This window comes from Eupeodes corollae, chromosome 2 (genome assembly GCF_945859685.1).
Source record: "Eupeodes corollae chromosome 2, idEupCoro1.1, whole genome shotgun sequence".
NCBI lineage: Eukaryota > Metazoa > Arthropoda > Insecta > Diptera > Syrphidae > Eupeodes > Eupeodes corollae.
In genome coordinates, this window is record NC_079148.1 from 4,336,971 (window position 1) to 4,358,988 (window position 22,018).

Sequence of the window (22,018 nt, forward strand, 5' to 3'; positions counted from 1 at the left end):
TTCAGGATTGGAAACAGGAAATAATTCTAGAAGGCTAAATCTGAAGATAATCAATATCGATTATACAACGGTCATCCCGAGAAACTGACGCCATGTCATTGTCTGCAGATGGAACTGTCTTCGCCTTCTTTGAAGCCGATTCTCTCCTTTCAGTCCATTGCATTGTTTTGATTGTTCCTTCCTTTTAGGTGTGAAGTTATGGATCTGTGTTTCATCGAAGCAAAAATTCAGCTTTATTGTTGTAAAACCTTGCTAAAAACTCCACGGAAACATCATTATTTTGAGCAATCGCAGCACCCATCTTGCGCACATTTTTTTCATATCCAAATTTTCAGTCAATATGCGATGTACACCACTTATTGAAATGCCTACCATGTTTGCTATGTAGCGCACTTTCAGTCAAAGGTCACCTTATACCATTTTCTAGATTTTGTTCACCATTTCTGGCGCGGTCACCTTATTTGATCCACCACTGGGATTATGAACTTGGCTGTTTGTACGAACTCGTTCAAACTCTGACACCCAATATTTTATTATTTTACACATTAGATCTAGCTCCGCTTTTATATTGGTTGGACTGAGGCCTTTAAAATGGAAAGTATTGTATCACATAACGATGACCAAATTTGTCCATGTTGACAAATTCACTGAGAGCGTTGACTATTGATGGCTGTCAAATAAATATTGAACAACGTAACATCGTCAAACTTCAAACTTAAGTGATATAAAGTTGGTACTCTCATGCCATAGTAATTCTTTCAAACAACAACCGTCATCTATACGTCAGGTCGTTTATTTCTGGGACTACCCTCATAGAATGTCTGGTGATTCAATGAAAATACCCGTTTTTTGTTGGAAAACCTATCCATAGTATAGAAGGATTTTACACGAATAACAAAAACAATATCCATAGTATGAATAACACCGACAAAAGTTAGAGTAGAATCTTATGTGGATGGGTTCTTAACATTTATACGAGTCTCGAATGGTTCTTATGCGATTTCGTTCTCAAGTGTTGGTACGATTGATATTGCATTTGTATCTCGATGGCTATGTTCGTTGAGAAGTTGTGCATTTGGAATCATGTGTATTTTCCATTGGGGAAAAAATCAATCCATTACTGTTGATATTATTTAGTTTTGTAAATGAAAATGGACTTACTAGACTTATTTTGCAAGAGAAAACAATAGAAAATATAATTAAGTTTTGCTATCTTTCCACAAAACGTTTATCTCAGTTTAGATTAAATAAATCTTTTGATTAAGAATGACAGCACTTTCTAAAATGCAAATGTAGTTCGATGTTTTCGATGTGTGAAGTGCAAGTAAGATAGTTTGATTCTTGTTAAACAATGAAGAACTGATTTGTTCAGCACCATATGCTACCTACTCCATGTCCATTGTTTTTCTTGTAATTTGATTAAAACAAAACTATATTTTTTATACACAAACATAAACAGACTTTAATGCATTATCTGTAAAACCAATTCCTCCACACAGGTTTTTCTTCTTAAATTTTGACTCAACTCCGAACTCCTACGGGAATCGAGTCAAATCAAGCTCATTTCAACTCGATTCAGGTATATAAAGAATTAGGTGATCTTCAAATTCGCTTCAACACTACATGTTAATGTAGTAGTCTACGAACAAACCCCCTCGTTGAAGCAATTGTTAAATAAACTTTTTTTAAATTTCAATTTTCAGATGTTTTCTTACCATTTCTTCTTGAAAATTGTCCATATTTTTTGGCTGAGTTACTGTACTATATATGGAATACCAAAAAAACGCACTTTATTTGGAGGAAAGCAAGTAGAAAATAAAAAAGGAAATATTAATTCTTTAATTTAAAAAAATTAAAACCTAAATACTCTTTAAAAATTTAATTTTAATTGTTCCTTCAATTTATCTTTCATTTTAACATTTGACGTATGACGTTTTCGCTTTAATTTGCTCTGACAGTTTTCACCAAGCTGCACTACATTACATTGTACGGCTGAGTTCAAAAATGCAACTAGTTGCACATGTCATGCCGACAAAATTCATGCAAAGCATTTATGAACAGAAAAACTACTGCAAGAATGCGGCAGATATACAATTTGAAAAAACCAGTTCATAAATGTCATCGAAGTAGGCGCCTATATAAAAGTATGATAGAAATAATTAAGTTTTCTCTTTGAGTTACGCGGGTTTTGGTTTTTTAGTGTCTTAACAAAATTCTTTCAAAATGTCCAATAAAAATGTTTTTTTTAATTAGGACTTATTTTAAATGTTTTGAATGGAAAAAATTCATCCATTCATCAATTTCTATATGAAGTATAAATATTATATTTCAACAAATAATTTTATTTTTTTCCAAAAATTTTATAAATATTCAATTATTTTACCTTCTCATCTTGTTCTGACATTTCTTGCAGAGCGGCAACAGAAATAAAATGACTACAGGTTAAACCAATCACATTTCAGCTGTCAGACTGTTTTTTTGAACAGAGTTACCGACTGCAGTAATGCAGTGTATTTACATTTATGAACTCGAATCTTGCATTACTGCTGCATTTTTACATTAATGAACTTAGCCTATTCTACACATGGCATTTTTCTGGGGGAACAAACCTTAAGCAAAAGTAAAAGATCAAAAGTTGCGAAATGTAAAGTTCATGCCTTCGTTATTGATCATATGTATTTTTAATGATTATTAAAGTTGGAATGCAACTCACAAAATCTTTCAATTGAAGTTTAAATCTTTTGTTAAATAAAAACAAAAAAACCTATTTATTTAAATGTCCATCAAAACAGAAAAAAGAGAACGAAAAACACCGCATACAAAACGGAAGTAATATCCCCTTGTAACGGAATCTTAAATACATCAACACTGTTTCCTCCTTAGAAAGAAGAATTCCCTTTTTCCATCATATAATAGAACTTGTAAACAATGTTGCTAGAACAAAGAAACATCATCGCGGATACACCTAACCACATCATAGGAACGAAAAACAAAAAAAAATCAAAATTAGACGCAGACGTATAAACGTAATCTCTTCGTCTAGGTCTAGAGTTCAGTATCCTTCCTTGCGTGGGGTATGTGGATATGTTGATGTTGACACAAACAACCCGTAAAACTCCATTCCAAAAAGGGGTTGCATTTGCAGCAGTGATTAGTAGCTAAACACGCAAATGCAGTTTCTGTCTGACATGTTGCACATACAAAAATCCTATATACTACCTATTCCTGATGATGATGATGGTTCTGCGTCTGATTCTGCCTCTGAGCCTCTGCCTCTGTCTGTGACGTTTATGCCAGCACGAGTTCTGAGTACCAGTAGTGCAGAATCAATTATAGGAGTACAATATTTTGTTTCACCAATTTGAATAGGGGAAACATTAACCAACAAAACAACATCTCCTAAATCTTCCGCGCTGCTCCCCCATTTACAAAAAAAAGCGTGTGCCATACGAATAGAGATTCAATAGCGCGCTTCGTGCTGCAACGTCCGTGCGTCGTTTACCCTGCTTTTCTTTTACTTTTATTTTTGTTGTTTATTTTTATCATCCATGATGGTTTTTTGGAGGAGCGCATGATGATGATGATGACGATGACGATGCGATACGATCTAAGGAGGAGCATCGCCCCGAAAATGCACAGTCGAAAAGTGTCCATCGACGTGTGCAGTTCGCTTCCAATAGAATCTTCACTGTTTTTCAATTTTTTAAGTGTCCCAAATAATACTCCAATCCAAAAACAAACCTACAAATCTTTTCAGATGAATATTTAATTTAATTTCACTAATGTGCTAAAAACAACGAAAATGTGCTAATTAAAACCCCTAAGTGGGAACTATTTAGTGTCAAATACAGTATACTAAAATCAAAGTGAATCCTAACCTCTACAAATAAAATCAAGACCAAATCAGTTGAATAGGAATCTTTGATTCTGAACAAAGTGATATTTTAAAAACCTTTAAGGAAAACTTGTAAAAACAAAAATGGTGCAACTAACGCTGGATAGCCGGCTAATTGGAAAATTCGCCAAACAATGGGGTCCATCGCTGAGCGACTGTCTGGAAATACACGCTTCCATCAAAACGGGTGTAGCCAACAAGGGAACCTGGAAATCCGTAAGTACTAGCCCAAGCCCAAGCCCAATTCCTTTTTCCTTTCTTGGTCGTCTTTGAAGTCCGATGTGGCTGTGACTCTTGGTGGATATTGATTTTTCTCAATGTTGCAATGGAGCTTGCATTTTCTTCCTCAACACAAAATAAAGTTACGTTATAAAAGCGCATGTTGATTTATACGAGCTCACGGAGGGGAGAATAAAATCAATGAATCTTATGGGGATGAGAAAGAAGCTGAAGCCCCCCATACTATTTCCTACTTCAGTTCTAGATTACATTTATTTGCATTTTGCTATTTGGCCGACCGAAGAAGCCGCGACGTATAAACGGATATGATGAGGCACAAAGTATCTTATACTTTTAATAAGCAGTTCAATGGCCTGAGATGTTTTTCTAAGTGCGCCTTTCGTCTGCTGCTATGATGAATGGTTAGACAGATGGTTTTTATTTAATCTTTTTAAGCGGGGAGGAGTGCAGAAGAATGACTACAGGGAATTGGGCATGTAATTCCCCCATACACCAAATATTCACTCACTCCTCCTCCTATTAAGGTAGATAAATAATGTTTTCAAAATCATCTGTGGATTAAAAGAAAATTAGAGAAGTTTCCTTTATATTTGTGTGTTTGTCTTGTTTTTGAGATACGAATTAAAGGGATACAAACTCGATTTAGAAAAACAAGACGAAAAACACGTTTTTGTTTGAGATTTGATGTTTTGAAAGTACCTACATTTTCTGCTTTCATGACGTCATTATTAGGGTTGTTTTTTTTGTCATATTTAACAAAAGAGAAATCTAAAAACATGTACATAAATATTTTAAATTAATGTATACCGACATAATGTTTTCGAAATAAGTCATTTTGATGTTCCGTTAAAAGTCATGCAAGAGCTTTTGGGCTTGGTCTGACCCAGTTTAAATAGTTTTTGTATCTATCTGGTTGGAACTGCCAAAAGAGTTATGCATTATGTTGCGTTTAAATCTTTTTCTATAGGTAGGTTTTCAATAGTGGAAATCATATAAATAGCAATTCTGACAGCTGTCAATATTTAAATTGTTTAAACGGATTAATCTATATCGCGAAAATACCATTCATATGTCATTAAGACTTATTTTTAAAATAAAAGCATTTCAAACAAATGTCTATTATTTTATAACTTCAACACTTGTTTGTGAACACACTCCTTTTAAAAGCTTTCGTGCTGATATAGTTTTGTATTATCCGCTGAACGCACTCAAAACAAATTCTGCTATGAATATTTTCGAAACAATCACATATCGTTTTGAATATACATTTGAGCATTTCAAATTCAGGAAATATCATTTGTTATTTTTTAGAGCTAAAAATTTTAACACGAAAAATTGATTTGAGTTGTTAATTAATAAATCTGTATTTTGGATAAACTACAGATATGTTTTCATTTTAAAGTTAATATTAATTCTAGACTCATTAAATATTCGTATTGTGTCTTTATGACAACATTTTCTTTTTTGTCGAAATGATCTGCTTTTTTAGGTTGGTTTGAAGATTCTCACACGCTTGAAATTTGTTGTTTTTAAGCCTTTTACTCAAAATGCTTTGACTTTCTTCTTGAGCTTTTGGTGGCTCTTTGAACAATCTGAATCTGTCATGTGAAGAGCCTTGCACATGAGAATGAACAACGAATGGACGAAGAAACGTGATTTTACACATTTCAAAAAGTCAATTTCAAACAAAAACACATTTAAATTATAACAAACCAATTTACATTTATGTCTGGATACAAAAATTTGCATTTTGTTCTCTAAAACAAAACAATTTTGTAAAAACAATTTGGTAGTAACGAATTGCAGTGTGGATGCTACGAACTGTCAAACTCTATTAGCGTTCCACATACCATCCACACTGCAACGAATTAATTGTTCGGGTTCAACTTTACCTAAAAATTATACCACTCTTGTTTTTTTTTTGTTGAAAAGGGAAATTATAAATTAACAATTCGTCGCTGTCTGCGAAAAGAAATAGAGCACTATTCACATGAGCACGACCAACGAATGAACGAATATTCGTCGATTTTGACATTTCTTTCACATGAGCGTTTTTAAATCGTCGCGAATGAAGTTTGACTTTGACAATTGTTTTCTTATTGTTTATCATTATTGTTTTTTGTTTTAAAAACAAACGATTGAGAAAATGCGGTCGAAGCTATATTTGTTTAAAAAAAGTTATTGGTGTTCTTGTTAATAAACAAAACAAGAAAAAGATGCATGTTCATCGATTTAATGCAAATGTTTTTTCAAGGAGCCATAGCCAAACACCATTCACCCCCGAAACCAAAACAAGAATAATTGTGTTTAGGTTAAGTACACGCAATTATTGGCTGAATCACAAACACGCTTCAGCTTCGGCTTCGTCTGCGTTACGGTGGCCTTGCTTCGAGGTTGCTTTGAATGACATTTCTATTATTTCATCTCTCCAAAGAGCAAATATTTAGTTTGTTGTCATTTATTACAGCTCTTGAGCTGTCAGACAAAGCAAATGTTCAGATAATTGAACTAGAGCTTCCGTTTGAAGTCACATTACGTTACATTACGTTTTTTTTCCTTACGATTGTCAATCGAAACGTAAGGTCGAAGCTCCATTGTGATAGCATGCATTGAATTCCTATTGCTGAACTCGTAAACGTCAGGTCAAGCCGAAGCTGAAGCGTGTTTGTGTTTCAGCCATATGTTATTCGTTGCGAGTGTGGATAATGTGGAACGCGAATAAAGTTTGACAGTTCGTGTCAACTACAATTTTTCCCAATAACGAGGAATACATTTGTTTTCAAAAATGTATTAATATGTATATGATATTGAAAAGTAAAAGAATGCATCATAAATCAAATAGAAACAATATTGTTATCGTTTTGTTAAGAATTTATGTGGAAATATGTCTTCAAACGTATATAAACTCACATCTTGTAATTCATTCGTAGTTCGTTGGTCGCGCTCATGTGAATACTGCTTAAAGCTCATGTGAAAGAAAAGTCAAAATATGTGAACATCCATAGTTCGCAGTTCGTAGCTCATGTGCAAGATGCTTTATGCATTATGTTGCGTCAAAATATTTTTGTATAGTTACATCTATAGACCAAAAACTTCTCTAGCATTGATGACAGGTGTCAATATTTTTGTTTTATTACACTGAGGAATATTTATTGCAATAGAATTTTCAAACCAAAAATCGCGTTATAAAAAAATTACCTACAATAAATTAATTTATGAACAATGTGTCAAAAATTATCAAATTTAATTGATAAATCTCGAAGTTATAGGATTTCAAACAAAACTCTGCTCATCTACAACTTGAACATTTATTTATGAATACACCCTTTCAAAAGCTCTCGTATTATTAGTGTGTTTTCTTTTTTAGGTCAGAGAACTGAAATCTGGTTCTTCCTTCAGAGTTTGGTGAATACTCTCAGAACAAAGTTTTCTCTGAATTGTTTTGAATTTGAATTTTCATATAACGTTCGCACTGTGTCTTTGGCATTGGTATAAAAAGAGTATACGCGACCATTAAAAAACATATAGTGTAAATTTACAAACGCATCACTGCAAAAATGATTTGCGATCATACCTTTAGCACGTTCATAAACACAAATATTTGGCATCACTTAAAATGTCAATTGTCAATTGCAAAGTTCGATAAACTGACGCGCAAATATAAAGAAAAAAAGCATCAAGAATTTTCTTGATAAGTTGCTGATGCGGGCGCGATTTGGAGCGAAATTGACGGAAAAAGACAATGAAAAGTATTTAATCAAATTCTATATTGTTTATAAATTAATTGAATTTGATGAAATTCTGGAAATATTTTACCAGCGCACAAAAAATTAACTATTAATAGAAACCAAATTAAAATAAGAAAGTGAGTTTATTGCCAGCAGAAATTCGAAGCCATTATTGTGGAGAAAAGTTTTAGAGGAGATAAAATGTGGCTCCAGATTTTAATTACAATGAGAGTTTTTATTAGAATTACAACCATCAATAAAGCAAAAGTTGTTTTTAAACGCAAAACTTTTTGTCAATCAGCATCGCATCGTAATCAGCTGAGCAACGATCAGCATAGCAAAAAAGCAGTGATGCCTAATCATTACCAAAAAAAATTGACGTTTGTGAATTTACCCAATGTATCTACTTTTTATGTTTTCTTTTTTGTGTTCAGCATTTTGCCCATAGATTTTTTTTGGTTGAGCTTGTCTATAACTTTCTGAAAACTCGAGAAAGCGCCCCGGCCTATGAACTAAAAAAGTAAAACAATTTTGAAGCTCTGATAACACTGAACAGAAAAAAAAATCCTCACTTTGACAGTTTAAACTTTGCTCAGGTACAAAAAAGAAAAATGGCCAATGTCAAACAAAGAGAAGACTGTAAATACAGTCGATTAGCGGCCATTTGTATTAATAATTTTTTTGAGCTGTCAAACGAAATAAGACCATTTGTTGTTTAAACACCTTTTTGTCTACAATTTGCGAAATTACTCATTTTGTCTGCAATATGTTTAATTTTGGCTATATAACTAAATACTATGCGTTTTATTTTTCTAAGTATTGTTAACAAACAAATCCTAACCAGCAAGATTATCACAATTTAAAACAATGTGACGTCATCACATCGTTTATAAAACCATTGTTGAATTGTCAAATAGTTAGGATTATTATCAATGTACAACTCAGTTCGGTAGATGAGTTAAAAGCGTTATCCTTTCAAAGTGATTATTTGTTGACAAACAAGCAACTTTTTGGCGTGAAAGAAAAAAATTTAAATAAAATGCAATTTTTCAAATAAATCGAACCAAAAGATATATCAACTTTGCAAGTTTGACAGTTCAAAAATTTCTGACAATAATCTTTTCAAAGTTGGCCATCTTATATTTCTATGTTAGGTTAGGTTAGGTTAAAGTGTCTGAATTCAGAATCCTCGCACTTAGGACAAAAGAAAATACCCATTGTGATACCACTTGAATCTAGAGAATTACTTTTTACTAGTCGAACCATTTGGAGCTTTTTATAAAGCGAAGAAGATATTTGATACCTTTTTAGCTAGTTCACTGGGATTATCAAAAGAGTAGTCTCCCAGATGAAGTTTGCATCTTAGTGAAAGAGCAGGGCAAGTTCTTCTTCCTCGTCTCCGTACAGCTTCTGTAGAAGTCATTTGAGGCTACATCAAGTCGTATTGCGTTTCTGCCTATAAGACAGCTTCTCGTAAGGACACCTATTAGGGAGCTAATATGAAGTCTGCTTTGAGATAACAGTGAAGGCTATATGAGTTTTGTGGCTGCGCATGTTGGTAAATTGTGCAACCTAGAGTTTGTTATCGCAAAAGCTGTTTCCTTTAGCAAAAGTCAGCAGTGATCAGCCTATCTAGTTAGCATATTAAGTGCTTTTTGAGGAGGTCTCGCAGTGTATTAAGATGTTCTCCTGTGACGACGATAGCAACATCATCGGCATACGCAAACACTCTGTAGCCTTCCCTCTCAATGGATATTAGCAGTTTGTTAACCCTTATGTTCCACAGGAGAGGGGACAGAACACCACCTTGCGGAGTGCCTCTACCGACAGACCTTTTCTTACAAAAATCCCCCATCTTAGAGTTGATGATCCTGCTTTGTAGCATTAGATTAATCAACTCTCAGAGTGAGTATACGACGTTCGTCGTAGTAAAAGTGATAGCGGATGTGTCAACTTTGTTGAAAGCGCCCTCAATATCCAGGAAGACCACCGTAGTATATTCCTTTTGCTCTAGGGAGTATTCGATAGTTCTTACCAGAGTGTGCTAGGCTGTTTCTACCGATTTTCCTTTGCAGTAAGCATGCTGAGACATCGATAGTCTCTTATCAATGCTATTACGAACATGGATATCAACCAATCCTTCCATAGTTTTGGGAATGATTGATAATACGCTAATAGGTCTTAGATCTTTAGGGTTGACATGCGAGCATTTGCCCGCCTTGGGAATGAAAACTGCCTTTACATCTCTCCATCGCTGAGGTATATAGACCAGATTTAGACAACTTTTGGAGATATTAGTATATTTCTAACATTTCTTAGAACTATCTTAGACGGATTGACAGAACAGGAGAATAAAATGTAAACACAATTCACGATTCATTCTCATCTAGCAATTAAATTAACTTGGAATTTGTTCATCCCTTTTGAATTGGGCGATAGAGAATTCTTGAGAAATCGAATCATTAATCTCAGATTTCTGACTGAAAAAGTGAAAAATTTGTATGAGAAATATTGTTAGTATTTTCGGAAATCAAAAATATCTGAGATCTTAGAAAAACAAGCTGGACATATGATTATAACAGATGCCGTGAATTAAAGACAAACGAAATAAAGCCAACTTTCAAGAATTTTCAGCAGTTGGTCCTATTACAAAGATATTCAGGCCTATTCTGCTATTCATCGGGAGAAATTTTACTTGAATTTTCACTTAGCATTATTCTGCTATTCATTCGAAGTGAAATTGTGTATGTCGGTAACGTCGGTAATAGTGCGCGGTATTCTTCTATTCACGTGAAAGCATTCATTCCATACAATTCAGATCCGCATATAAAATGCAGCGGATTTTTCATTGTTTGTTTTGTTAATTTTTGTAAGCAAAATGAATATTTGTTTTATAAATAAAAGAATATTAACATTCTTAAGGGAAAGAAGACACTTTTTAACATTTCTCCGAAGCTCTCTTTTTGAGTATATTCTCTTATTCCCATTCTTACAATTGAAATAAAAATACTGCCCATTTCTAAAAATTGCACAAATGATTCTGTTTAGGTGAATTAATTAACCTTAATTTTTTTATGAATCAAAACAATTTATCCAACATTCCTAAGATTTTTACATGAACAGCTGTTTATTTGAATGTCAAATTGGTTTGGGATAATGTAGTTCTCCCGATGGATAGGCAGTGTGAAAGGGAATCGAATGGGTAAATCTACGGGTGAATATACGATCCATGTGAATAGCAGAATAGGGCTGATTGTTTTTTTTAAACAATTTCCCTTATTTCAATTTTCTTTTGGTCATTTTATGAAAAATATGACCAATTGTTGAAAATTGGCGTTATTTTTCTTTTCTAACGTGCAATAAGGCCATTTTTTTGAAAGTTGGTCCTGGGCTTTGCTTCACGGCACCCTGACTGATTTCAACAATTCTTAACAGTGACATTTGAACGATGAAAAAGAACATACCAAAGGGCTTTATGAACTGTCAAATTATCGATTCGTAACACTTAAAAAACCTTCTATGAATAGCAAATATCAATCTTCTAAATGTACCGTCTACACTACCGGTCAAAAGTTTGAGACCACCTTCAAAGGTTTGCTTTATTTGTACCTGGCGCTTGGGTTCATGAATGCATATAGGATTATTTACCTGCATTGTTAACTTAGAACATTCATAAAAGGTGCAAGAGGAAAAACCCCTGATATTAATCCTTTTCTGTAAATTATGTTTTTATTTCTTATGACTTTTTACATTCAATTTGGAATTTTTTTATGACTGGGGTAAAAAAATGTAAAATTTGAATACCTGCATATTCAGGATTTTGTATATAATGCTGGGTTTGATCCAATGTAAATTTATTCGAGACTGTGATCTTCTCGAGTAAACAAATTGCGCATCATGGGAAAAGTTAAGGAATTAATCTTCACTTTTTTCACGTATTAACTTTTTCCTAAAACTTCAGTTTAGGGGTTAAAACTAGATATTTCTCAAATTTCAGAGGTGGTCTCAAACTTTTGACTGGTAGTGTAAATGTCACTTGCACTTACAATCTATTACATTTCTAGTTTGAAAGAAGGTTATGTGTCATGTGTTTACAAACGGTTGCAACAGTCCAAATAACAGTTTTGTTTGTACTCACATAAAAATACTGTACTCAGTTTCGATGAAAAATGTTATCTTTTTAACATTCTCTGCATTTTTCATTATATGGTATACATAATATAATTTAATCGCAATTTCACTTATGTAAACATAAAACAAGGTCACCAATACTAAAATTAAAAAATAAGCTTCCAACGAAACTGATAAAACCTTCTATTTAATATTCGATTCAGTTTGTTCAAGTCGGACATGGGAAATAAGTTGTTTATTTTTTAATCGTTCCTTCCTCAACACAACTGAAGAAAAAATAAAAAACCACAATAACCAAATTCAAGAAACCAAAATTTAACCGTCAAAATAAATAAATTATAAAACCAAAAAAAAACAACAATGACCTGGTGCTTGAAAGTTTGTTGTTAGCATAGTTACTCTGACACCCAACCGCATCTATCTACCGCACATAACACCGTCACCCATCAACCGTCGTGGCGTAGACGCGGCGTTCAAAGTTTTACCAAATAGATTGTGGCAGCAACTGGCAACCGAAAACCGTATTTCAGTTTCCGTTTGTGATTCATTGACAAAAGAGCCGGTGTTTCTTGTGTCTTGATATAACCCTACCTTTAAAAAATATACAAAACCTATCATAAATGAACGCCATTGTATTGAAGCAAAATATTTATTGCCGGATTCGAATATCAATCGGAAGTGTGTTAAATCGAAAATAAAATAAGATCGAAGTTGATTGTCATTCATTAAAAAGTCTTAAGCGTGATCTTGTAGTTTATGTTCCATTGACAACTCCTAAATTGATCTCAAATGAAAAAAAATCTTATCCCTTAGTTTGTATATCCACCTTGAAATAAGTTCATTTAGAGGAATTATTTTTATAGTGACATATAGTTTTCTGTTACATATAGAAACCCAACCTGAGAAGCTAAATTCTGGTTTGTTTTTCTGGTTCTCTTGTTTTCAAACAGTTTCTAAGAAATTGCGAATAAAAAACCATTCATTGAATAACTAAAGCAGGTATTTTATGCTTGTAAGAGTTATTTTCAGCAAAATGACGCAATCGGTACGGAGTGGAGTGATATTTAGAAGAAATAAATAATACAAAAAAAAAACACCGGCTTAAGTGTTGTTTGTGAATTGTTGAAGTATTTTATAGTGAGACGGGACAACTGGCCGGCCGTCATTCAAATTGACATTGAAATTGTACATAAGAATTGTTGTAATTTGAATTTAGTTATTTACATACATAAAACTTGCATATTGATTAGGACCTTAATTCTGTTGTTGAACATTTGAATAAATTATAATAAATGTTTAGTAATGTATTGTACGCATTTTCTACCTGACCAACCACATAATGTTCTGCGAACTGTCAAATTTAAATCCATAACATTGGAACGTTTCACAAAACCGGCAAATAAAGATGTCTTTCAAATTTAACCTCAAATTTGAAACCAACTGATTCTAATATTATGACAATGATTCACAGCTGATGTCAATGCCACATTTGTGACAAAATGTCACATTTACATTGTACAGTATACTTAAATTCTAAACGTTCCATCTTTTTCTGAGATGATTTTGACGTATGTGCATTTTTTGAAATTTAATGAAAGCTAAGTGAAAAAGGAAACTGTCAAACGTTTTATTTCACATAATTTCTCGTTCTTACTTATTCAAAAGAAATTAATGCCTTGCTTACATCTTTCTTTTGCACCTTCAAGTGTAAGTGAGATGAAATGATGAGACGTCAAAATCAGATGCCTCAATTGAGTGCAATATGGATTGCTCTTTTTTAAGCTACAATAACACGGTCAAAGTAAAAAAAATGGAAATTTTCTCTGTTTAAGTTCATAGTGTAAAGGCAAATAACTTTGACTAATAAACGAATGCAACCCTGCATTAAATGCTTTCCCAAAATGTGTTGACGTGTATGTAAGTCAAGGTGACGACGATAATGGCTGAAACACAAACACGCTTCGTCTTCGTCTGCGTTACGATGGGCTTGCTTCGAAGTTGCTTTGAATGACATTTCTAATATGACATTTCGAAAATGACATTTCGAAAAAATTGAATTTATCGCCAAATTCTCTTACAAAGCCTATCGTGGATATGTTTAGCTCGTGGAGCAAGAAGTTATCACTGTCAACGCTTTGACTCGCAAAACGAAGACGATCACACGATTTGATAATATAAAGTTCATGCAAGTTAAAGTTGCTTTTATTATTAATTTTAGCTTGGGAAAGAGTATTAAAAATTATATTAAAGTTTTTAACGGTAGGAAAATTCTTAGAAAAGTTTAAATTTTTGTATAAACTCTAGCTATTAAAACACGGAAAAACAAACCAAAAACCAATAAAACTTACTCGTATATTAAATATAAATTATAAAGCAATCTTTGAACTTAATTTCCAATTGTGCGTTGCTATAAAATTATATATTATAGCAGATCGGTATTGAATTTTGTTTTATCAATAATGTTGAGACACATTTATTGCGATGACTGACAGTCTCAAAAAGGATTTAGACATTACACGGTTACAGAAAACTGTCAAAGAGTTGACTCAAAAATGAGTGTCAACGTGCATTCGTTGACGATTACACGACGTGACACTCTTGGGACAAATTTGATATTTGTCAGAGACAGTTTACTTTGACCGTGTAAAAGTAGCTTAAGGCTTGTTTCACATTACACGGTTTTGCCCGTACGGCAAAAAACCGGACGGCATAAACCGGATCAATGGCTAATGAAACATTATACGGTTGAACGTCTAATCGTAGCTTAAGGCTTGTTTCACACTACACGGTTTTGCCCGTACGGCAAAAAACCGGACGGCATAAACCGGATCAATGGCTAATGAAACATTATACGGTTGAACGTCTAATCGTAGCTTAAGGCTTGTTTCACACTACACGGTTTTGCCCGTACGGCAAAAAACCGGACGGCATAAACCGGATCAATGGCTAATGAAACATTATACGGTTGAACGTCTAATCGTAGCTTAAGGCTTCTTTCACACTACACGGTTTTGCCCGTACGGCAAAAAACCGGACGGCATAAACCGAATCAATGGCTTATCAAACATTATACGGTTTTAACTGTACGGTAAAACACGATGTATGTAGGGTGCCTGTGCTTAGTATACTTTTTTACAGGTTAAGTTCGAATTCTGTTGAACGAATAAAACGTATGATGTGAAAACATGCATTTCATCACGTACGCTACTAAGCTTAACGCTTAACCGTGTAGCAACCGTCTACTGCCACTACAGTATACGGCAGCCGGACGGCGTGGCGGCGCCAGCATTATGCCGTGACCGTGCAATATGAAAGCGTATATGCTCTTCTATGCGTCTGTAACAAAATATGGCCTCCGGTTTTTTGCCGTACGGTCAAAACCGTGTAGTCTGAAACAAGCCTAAGGATTTGAATTTTGTGATTTTTGAAAGCCAAAATGTTAAGTTGGAAATTTTTAATTCTGTTTGATAGATAAACAACAAGATATTAAAACAAGCTTTAAAAATTAAGCTTGTTTTAAAATTATTACAATTTTCAAGCTTTTTTCTTTATTATTTATTTGAACATAACAAATAACTGTTGTTCTAAGAGAAATTATATGTTTGTTTACAGAATTCGAAAATGTAATTACGTGTTTTTTCAATTGTTTTGAGAATTTTTATATTTTAAACCATCTCAGACGTTTGAGAGATTGATTCCTCTCTTAACACTTTAAAATCGGCCTCTGAATCGAAAAAGTAATAATAATTTTTAAAGCTCGGACCACATTGAACAGAAAAAACACAGAACATACTCATAAGTCATGACTGTTTCCTTTTAAATTGACATTTCGGATGACATTACAAACAACATTAATAAATAGTGCATTCCGTTTTGCATCAATGTCATAAATGTAACAGAATTTTCACTAACATGACGTTTAGTTACGTATATTTCTGAATTTTACAGATAAGCAGTTGTTAGTGTTTCAAATTATTTTAAAGTTTGTTGGGTTTGTGTAAAGGTTTGATTAGTTATGGTTGGCGTTTTATTAAAAGCTTAAGGGTATAATATTATTAGATTGATTTGTGCAACTTCACGTTAACGAACTTACAATTACTAAAGTCATATTGTTCGTAACATTGTAAACTTCTGAGGTGTTGAAGTATAATCCAAACTTTTTTTGTTTTTGGAAATTGTATACTTCTTGTGCAATGCATTTTATTTTTATTTCCTGCAAGTTTCATAAGACGTTTTGGGTTATTCATGATGACTCATTTATATGCCCACCTAAACAAATTGTGTGCAATATTTTTTGTTATTGTTGTTAGCAGCTAACATTGCAAGAATACATTAGCAAAATATTAAAAGGGGTTGTTATCGCGACAGTAACTAAGTGTAGGAGGAATAAATTGTTAATTTGATGAAAAAGATAAATTGGTTACTTGGTGCTTGCGTGTCGAAAAGAAGGAATATTTATTTAACCTATGACAATAGCAAATATTGATTTTTGTTATTTTTTAATCCAACACAAAATTTTGTAGATATAGAGAAATTGGTAATTACTTTATAATTTATAATTACCTTTTTTGATTTGAGCGCTGGTATTATTGGATGACATACATCATAGGAGTTGCCTTCTTCTTGCTAAATTAGTTAATTGTAATGTTACTAGAATATGGAATTAGAAGACTTAACATAATATCGAAAATTGAGCCTAATTTAAGCTCACTTAATTTTGACAAAAGAAGTTTTTGAAGTATAAGGCTGACATTTAGAAATTCTATAAATAAAAACTTATGACTTTTTGTAAATAGTTTTGCGGAAATAAGTCTGAGTCAAGAGAGAATCTTGAATGTCAACATTTCTAAATTATAAAAAAATATGTATCGTTGTTTTCTCAAGACAACTTTAAATAATTAAACCTAAACTATTTCAATAACGACAATACTGTCAGCTTTTTATATTCGTTTCTAGCTTCACTTTTCTTTCTCATGTCTTTAAAGCGCTACCGCTTTTCATAAGTGACACTTGTATCCATGAAACTAATGGGTGAGACACAAACGCACTTTAGCTTCGTTTGCGTTATGTTGGGCCTGCTTCGAGGTTGCTTTGAATGAAACTTCCAATATGATATTTCTAAAATGGCACTTCTGTCACTAGCAGCTGTTATTTTTTCTCGAAATAAAAAAAATATGAGTTTTCCCTCCAAAAGCAAATGTATGTTGTTGACTTTTTTAATGGCTGAAACACAAACACCCTTCGGCTTTTACGTTTACGAGTTCAGCCATAGGAATTCAATGCATGCTATCACAATGAAGCTTCGACCTCACGTTCCGTTTGACAATCGTAAGGAAAAGAACGTAATGTAACGTAATGTGACTCCAAACGGAAGCTCTAGTTCAATTATGTGAACATTTTCTTTGTCTGACGGCTCAACAGCTGTAAAACAAATGTCAACAAACAAAATATTTGCTCTTTGGAGGGATGAAACAATTGAAATGTCATTCAAAGCAACCACGAAGCAAGGCGTAACGCAGACGAAGCCGAAGCTGGTTGTGATTTAGCTATAAAAACCTTTTATGTTATGGTTACATATCCTACATTGCCAAAATTTCTGCTGAAAATGAAAAATGAGGATTTCTCCGAAACTGCAAGAAATTGTTCACTCCTTCTGGCTCTAATTTACAAGGCCTTCATATGTTCAAAACTTGAATATAACTCGCGTATATGTTCAAGTCGAAATTTCTCAATTTATTGTTGAATAAGGCGCCAATTATAGCTATCATTGAAATCGATCCGGAAACATTTTTGAATCGATATTTGACGGTGTTTCCCTTTGATTAGAAATACAAATTATAAACCGATCGATCGGAAATCACCAAAAGATTTTTTTTTCAGAAAAAAAAGTTAAGTTGCACATTTATTTTTCTCGAAAAATGTATTTTTCTATTTTTCGGACCAAAATTCATTTTCCTCAACAGCTGATACTTTTATGTGCAAAAGTGAAACGAATCGTTCCAATGATTTGTGTTCCTATTTCACACAATTCCAATGACAGATTTCTGTTCCAATTTCACACAATTCCAATGACAGATTTCTGTCAGTAAAAATTTTTCGGTGGCTTTCAATCAGGTCAACAAAATTCTAATGTTTGTTTTCAATGATGAAAACCAATGATAGCTATAACTGGCTCCTTAGAAGTAGTCAAGAGGCGTTAAATCGCAAGAAAAAGGGAGGTTTACTTATGTCATCGACTAGAAAAAAGTTTTAGAAAAAAGCTGGTTTAAAAAAATGTTCCAAAAGAAGAGACGTTGTCTTGTTCAAACTTGTAATTAGAATGATCTTTATTATTATTATTTTGATCATAGACCTAGTGTACAATCACAAAAATATATACAACCCATTAATTTCGTTATAATCTTGACATTCAAATGACATTTTTATCTCATTTAACAATTTGTGGAACGTATTTATTATTATTTGAAATAAATTTAAAAAATAAATTAATGTTCAAGTATTTTAAAGTTGTGCTTGCATTTGGGCAAATTATTTACATTCGCACAGCACACATTTTGTAATCAATATTTCCAAGGTAAATGTTCACAATTTTAAGCGTTATTTTGACGTTAAAAGATTCATGATGAGTTGCCAAATCTTTCTCAACAGAAATGTCAACACAGTCTAACATTCTCAGCTGTCAAATCATGACCAATAATCTTCGATGATCTTCAGTTCATAAATTAATGTGTTCTTTTTAAAATTTTGAAATTCCAAATTTCCCCTTTTGTTATGTCCTTGAAATTATTTTCTGAGAATGTGAACAACAATGCAGCTTATTACAAAAGGTTTTGTTTTATACATAAACACAATATTTACATTTTCAATGATGGTGCAACTTTTTATTATTGTTTTCCCCTTTGAAGAAAATATTTTCGTTGTTTTTATTGTAAGCATTTTGCAGGATAAGTATTTATAAACGAACAAGTCCAATTGAATCAATAATGCGATAAGATTATTTTATTTCGATTGATAAAGAATTTTAATTTTCCAGCAGGGGTTACCTTGGTACACTTTCTCATAAACAAACAAATTGTTGATTAAAATAACAATAAATTATTAGTAATATAATTTTTCTTTAAGTATAAAAAATTACAAAGGCTAAGTGCATACTACTTTTTGATACGAAAAGTAGTTCTTCTTATCCGAACTAACTCAAAAATAGCTTCATCGATTTTGATGAAATTCTGAACTTAAAAATCCTAGCTTGCAAAATAACTAAAATGATCTTAAGTTGTTTTTAAGAACAAATTCCCATTACATGACATAAATATCTTCTACTACTTTATTTTTGACATCACTGTCATATTTCCTTCATGTCTGACAAGCTGACATTTTCCAAACAGTTGTCACAGTACAATATTGTGACGAAAAGCGATACTACAAACAAACGGATCTATTCGCCAGCATCTCCTTGTCAGAGTCTACTCGTCATCACCTTCTTGTCAATTCGGCTGACAACGAGAGAGAAACGTCATTCTGATTTTGGATAGCAGGCAGCGTGGTTCGCTTTAGGTTAAGTATACATTTTTATAGTTTTTGGTTTATTTGCAATAATATAATATGTTATTATTTTTAAATGGTTTATTGTAACTATCCTTAAATTTTGAAGCCAAACCTAGCAGCTTACTGGAAACTTTAAAAACAAGAACCAAAACAAACTAATACGGCTTTCGAAATATAGAAGTGTTGATTTATATACAATGATCTTAACTTATTATCAACACCATATAGGTAACTCTCTAATCTATTATGCCTTGAATATAAAAGATTATTGCATTTGACTCGTTCGTTTTTTTTCTTTTTAAATTTTAACGAAGGAGTGTTTTCAATTAATATAATTTGCGTTGATCGTTTGAATTATTGCATTATAAGCGATTGTGAGCTTACTTGATGCTCACAACCTAAGTAAGGCCAGACTTAATTTGAAATATGGGTTACGCAACCTATTAAGCAAGGTGTGTGCTTCTGCCGGTCGTTTCGTCAGTTCGGTGGGGTGCTTACTGCTTATAGATACTTAAGTACAAATAAAGTTTTGAATAATCGTTTTTCACATAAGTGTAGAGACGACCTTAAGCTTACAGTTCATGAAAGTAGATTGTTCATAGATGTACATATGGAAATCTAAGCAGAGCGTTATTAAATAATAATAGTACAAGTTTGTGAATACAACTGTTTTGTTTTATTTTAATATTCAAGATGCAGATTCTATGAGTCAGAATATTGATTGAAATACGTGCTTTTGTGCAGTTAGAAGCTTTTATGTCTAACGTTTTATATCTCAGACATTATATCTATTGATATTATTATATAGCTTCTATTTTAAATAACGGAAAAATATCACGATTTCTATAGAAATATTTATTACATCCGATAATCATTTATTCAAAAGAATTCCTTAAGACTATCCTTTGTTAAAACATAACGCAAATAAAATATATCACAGACCTTAAGAAGCCTTGCAGTCCAAACAATTTTAGTAATACGAAGATGTTGCTCAAAGTTGGGCAAAACTTTAGTTTTTAGATTGACACAAATTATGGTTCCTCTAAAAACGGACAAATTTTACAAAGCCAATATTTACTTGGATTCCAAAGTTTCTTATAACGCCTTAATATTTACTGTTTCATGAAAGTTTCTTTTGGTGTATTTTTAGAAGTTCGCAAATGTAGAATTTTTATTGTAGACTTCTTACCGACTTTACGATAGTTTACGATATCATGTCATAAAACTCGACTAAAGAATTTGCAAAACTCGTGTACAAACCTCGGGCGTACAGAAATAAGTTAACTTAAGGTTACTTACATTTGTTCGATTCGAAGAGAAGAAACTCATGCTATACTCGTACACAGATTCTGAAGTAAAACGAACAAATTGAAATGACGATACAGCTGTCAACTGTCAAAGTTCACCAAATTAGAAAATAGATCTATTCAGACGTTGAGTTCGAGTTTACGATATTTACGATCTTAGGCAAGCACAAATCTTGAATTAAAATTTCAGATTGCCTCATAAGAGTCCATAGTTTATATTTCATATGTCAAAGTTGGCACTATGCAACGCGTATTTGTGTTTAAGCTATTACAGCTAGATGTGTTCTCTATCTCTCGCTCCTTCTGTCTTTTGCTTGCTCCATATATGGCTTTTAAGTACGACTTTCCATTAACGCAGCACTATTTTATTTCTGATTTTTTTAGTTAGGTAGGGGTCTCAATCGACCATGTTTTAAATATAGGAAACGCCTCTAAGTTTTACAAAACAATATTTTCTTTTTCGGACTTAACCTTCCTTTTTTTGAGTTTAAAACAAGTTTTTTTGAATTGATAGTACGGCGGCGTACTTACAGCTAGGTATGTAAAAAAATCCCCAAAAAAAAATTAGTATGGCAACACTGAACAAAAAACAGGGAAGAAATGTCAAAATCAACCATTTTTGAAATGTCAACTCACTCAGAAACAAAGAAAATCTCTAATTGAGAAGTTACATGGGCTCTTTTCTTGTGCATGTTTCTTTAAATTGTTTCCATTTGTTAGTTTTCTTCTTAAAGATTGTACAGTAGACTCGCGGAAATGCGAACTATTAAAAACCTAGCGTGTTTAGGTTCACGTTAGCGAAGTTGTTCAAGTTGACGAAATAAATTAGACCTTTGTTTCAACTAAAATTCATATATTTTTTTTTATTTCAAATGTAAATGTGCATGCAAAAATCTAATTGTGTTGCAATTAATTAAAAAAATGCGTAATCCTTTTCTGAATTTTCTTTTTTTCTATTTTGCTGAAAACTGCCTTTTCGCTAAGTCGTTTAAGTACGCTGATGTCTGCTGTATTAACGTTTTCATATTCAGCCCATTCCAAAGCCTTATTGAAAATGTCGATTGCTTCCCTAGGCTCTATTCTGGAATGTCCTGTTTCGAGAATACTGGCCTCGCTTTCACAATCGTCACTGATCAATTCATTAGTTTTCGGCCACAATTGATGCCAGAAGA

At 32.8% G+C, this 22,018-nt stretch overlaps 1 protein-coding gene across 3 annotated transcripts in view; it reads left to right on the forward strand.

Annotated features, from left to right (window-relative positions):
- The window catches only part of LOC129944165 (leucine-rich repeat flightless-interacting protein 2), an 83,629-nt gene that overhangs the window by 43,942 nt on the left and 17,669 nt on the right, over positions 1 to 22,018 (forward strand). Inside the window, exon 1 of one of the 3 annotated variants that reach the window (XM_056053394.1) lies at positions 3,715 to 4,111. The exons of the other annotated variants lie outside the window; for them this stretch is intronic. Coding sequence (XP_055909369.1) covers positions 3,980 to 4,111 — 132 coding nt within the window. The 5' untranslated portion in view covers positions 3,715 to 3,979. Of the gene's footprint in view, positions 1 to 3,714; positions 4,112 to 22,018 lie in introns of those variants that run through there. 3 annotated transcript variants of the gene reach the window in all.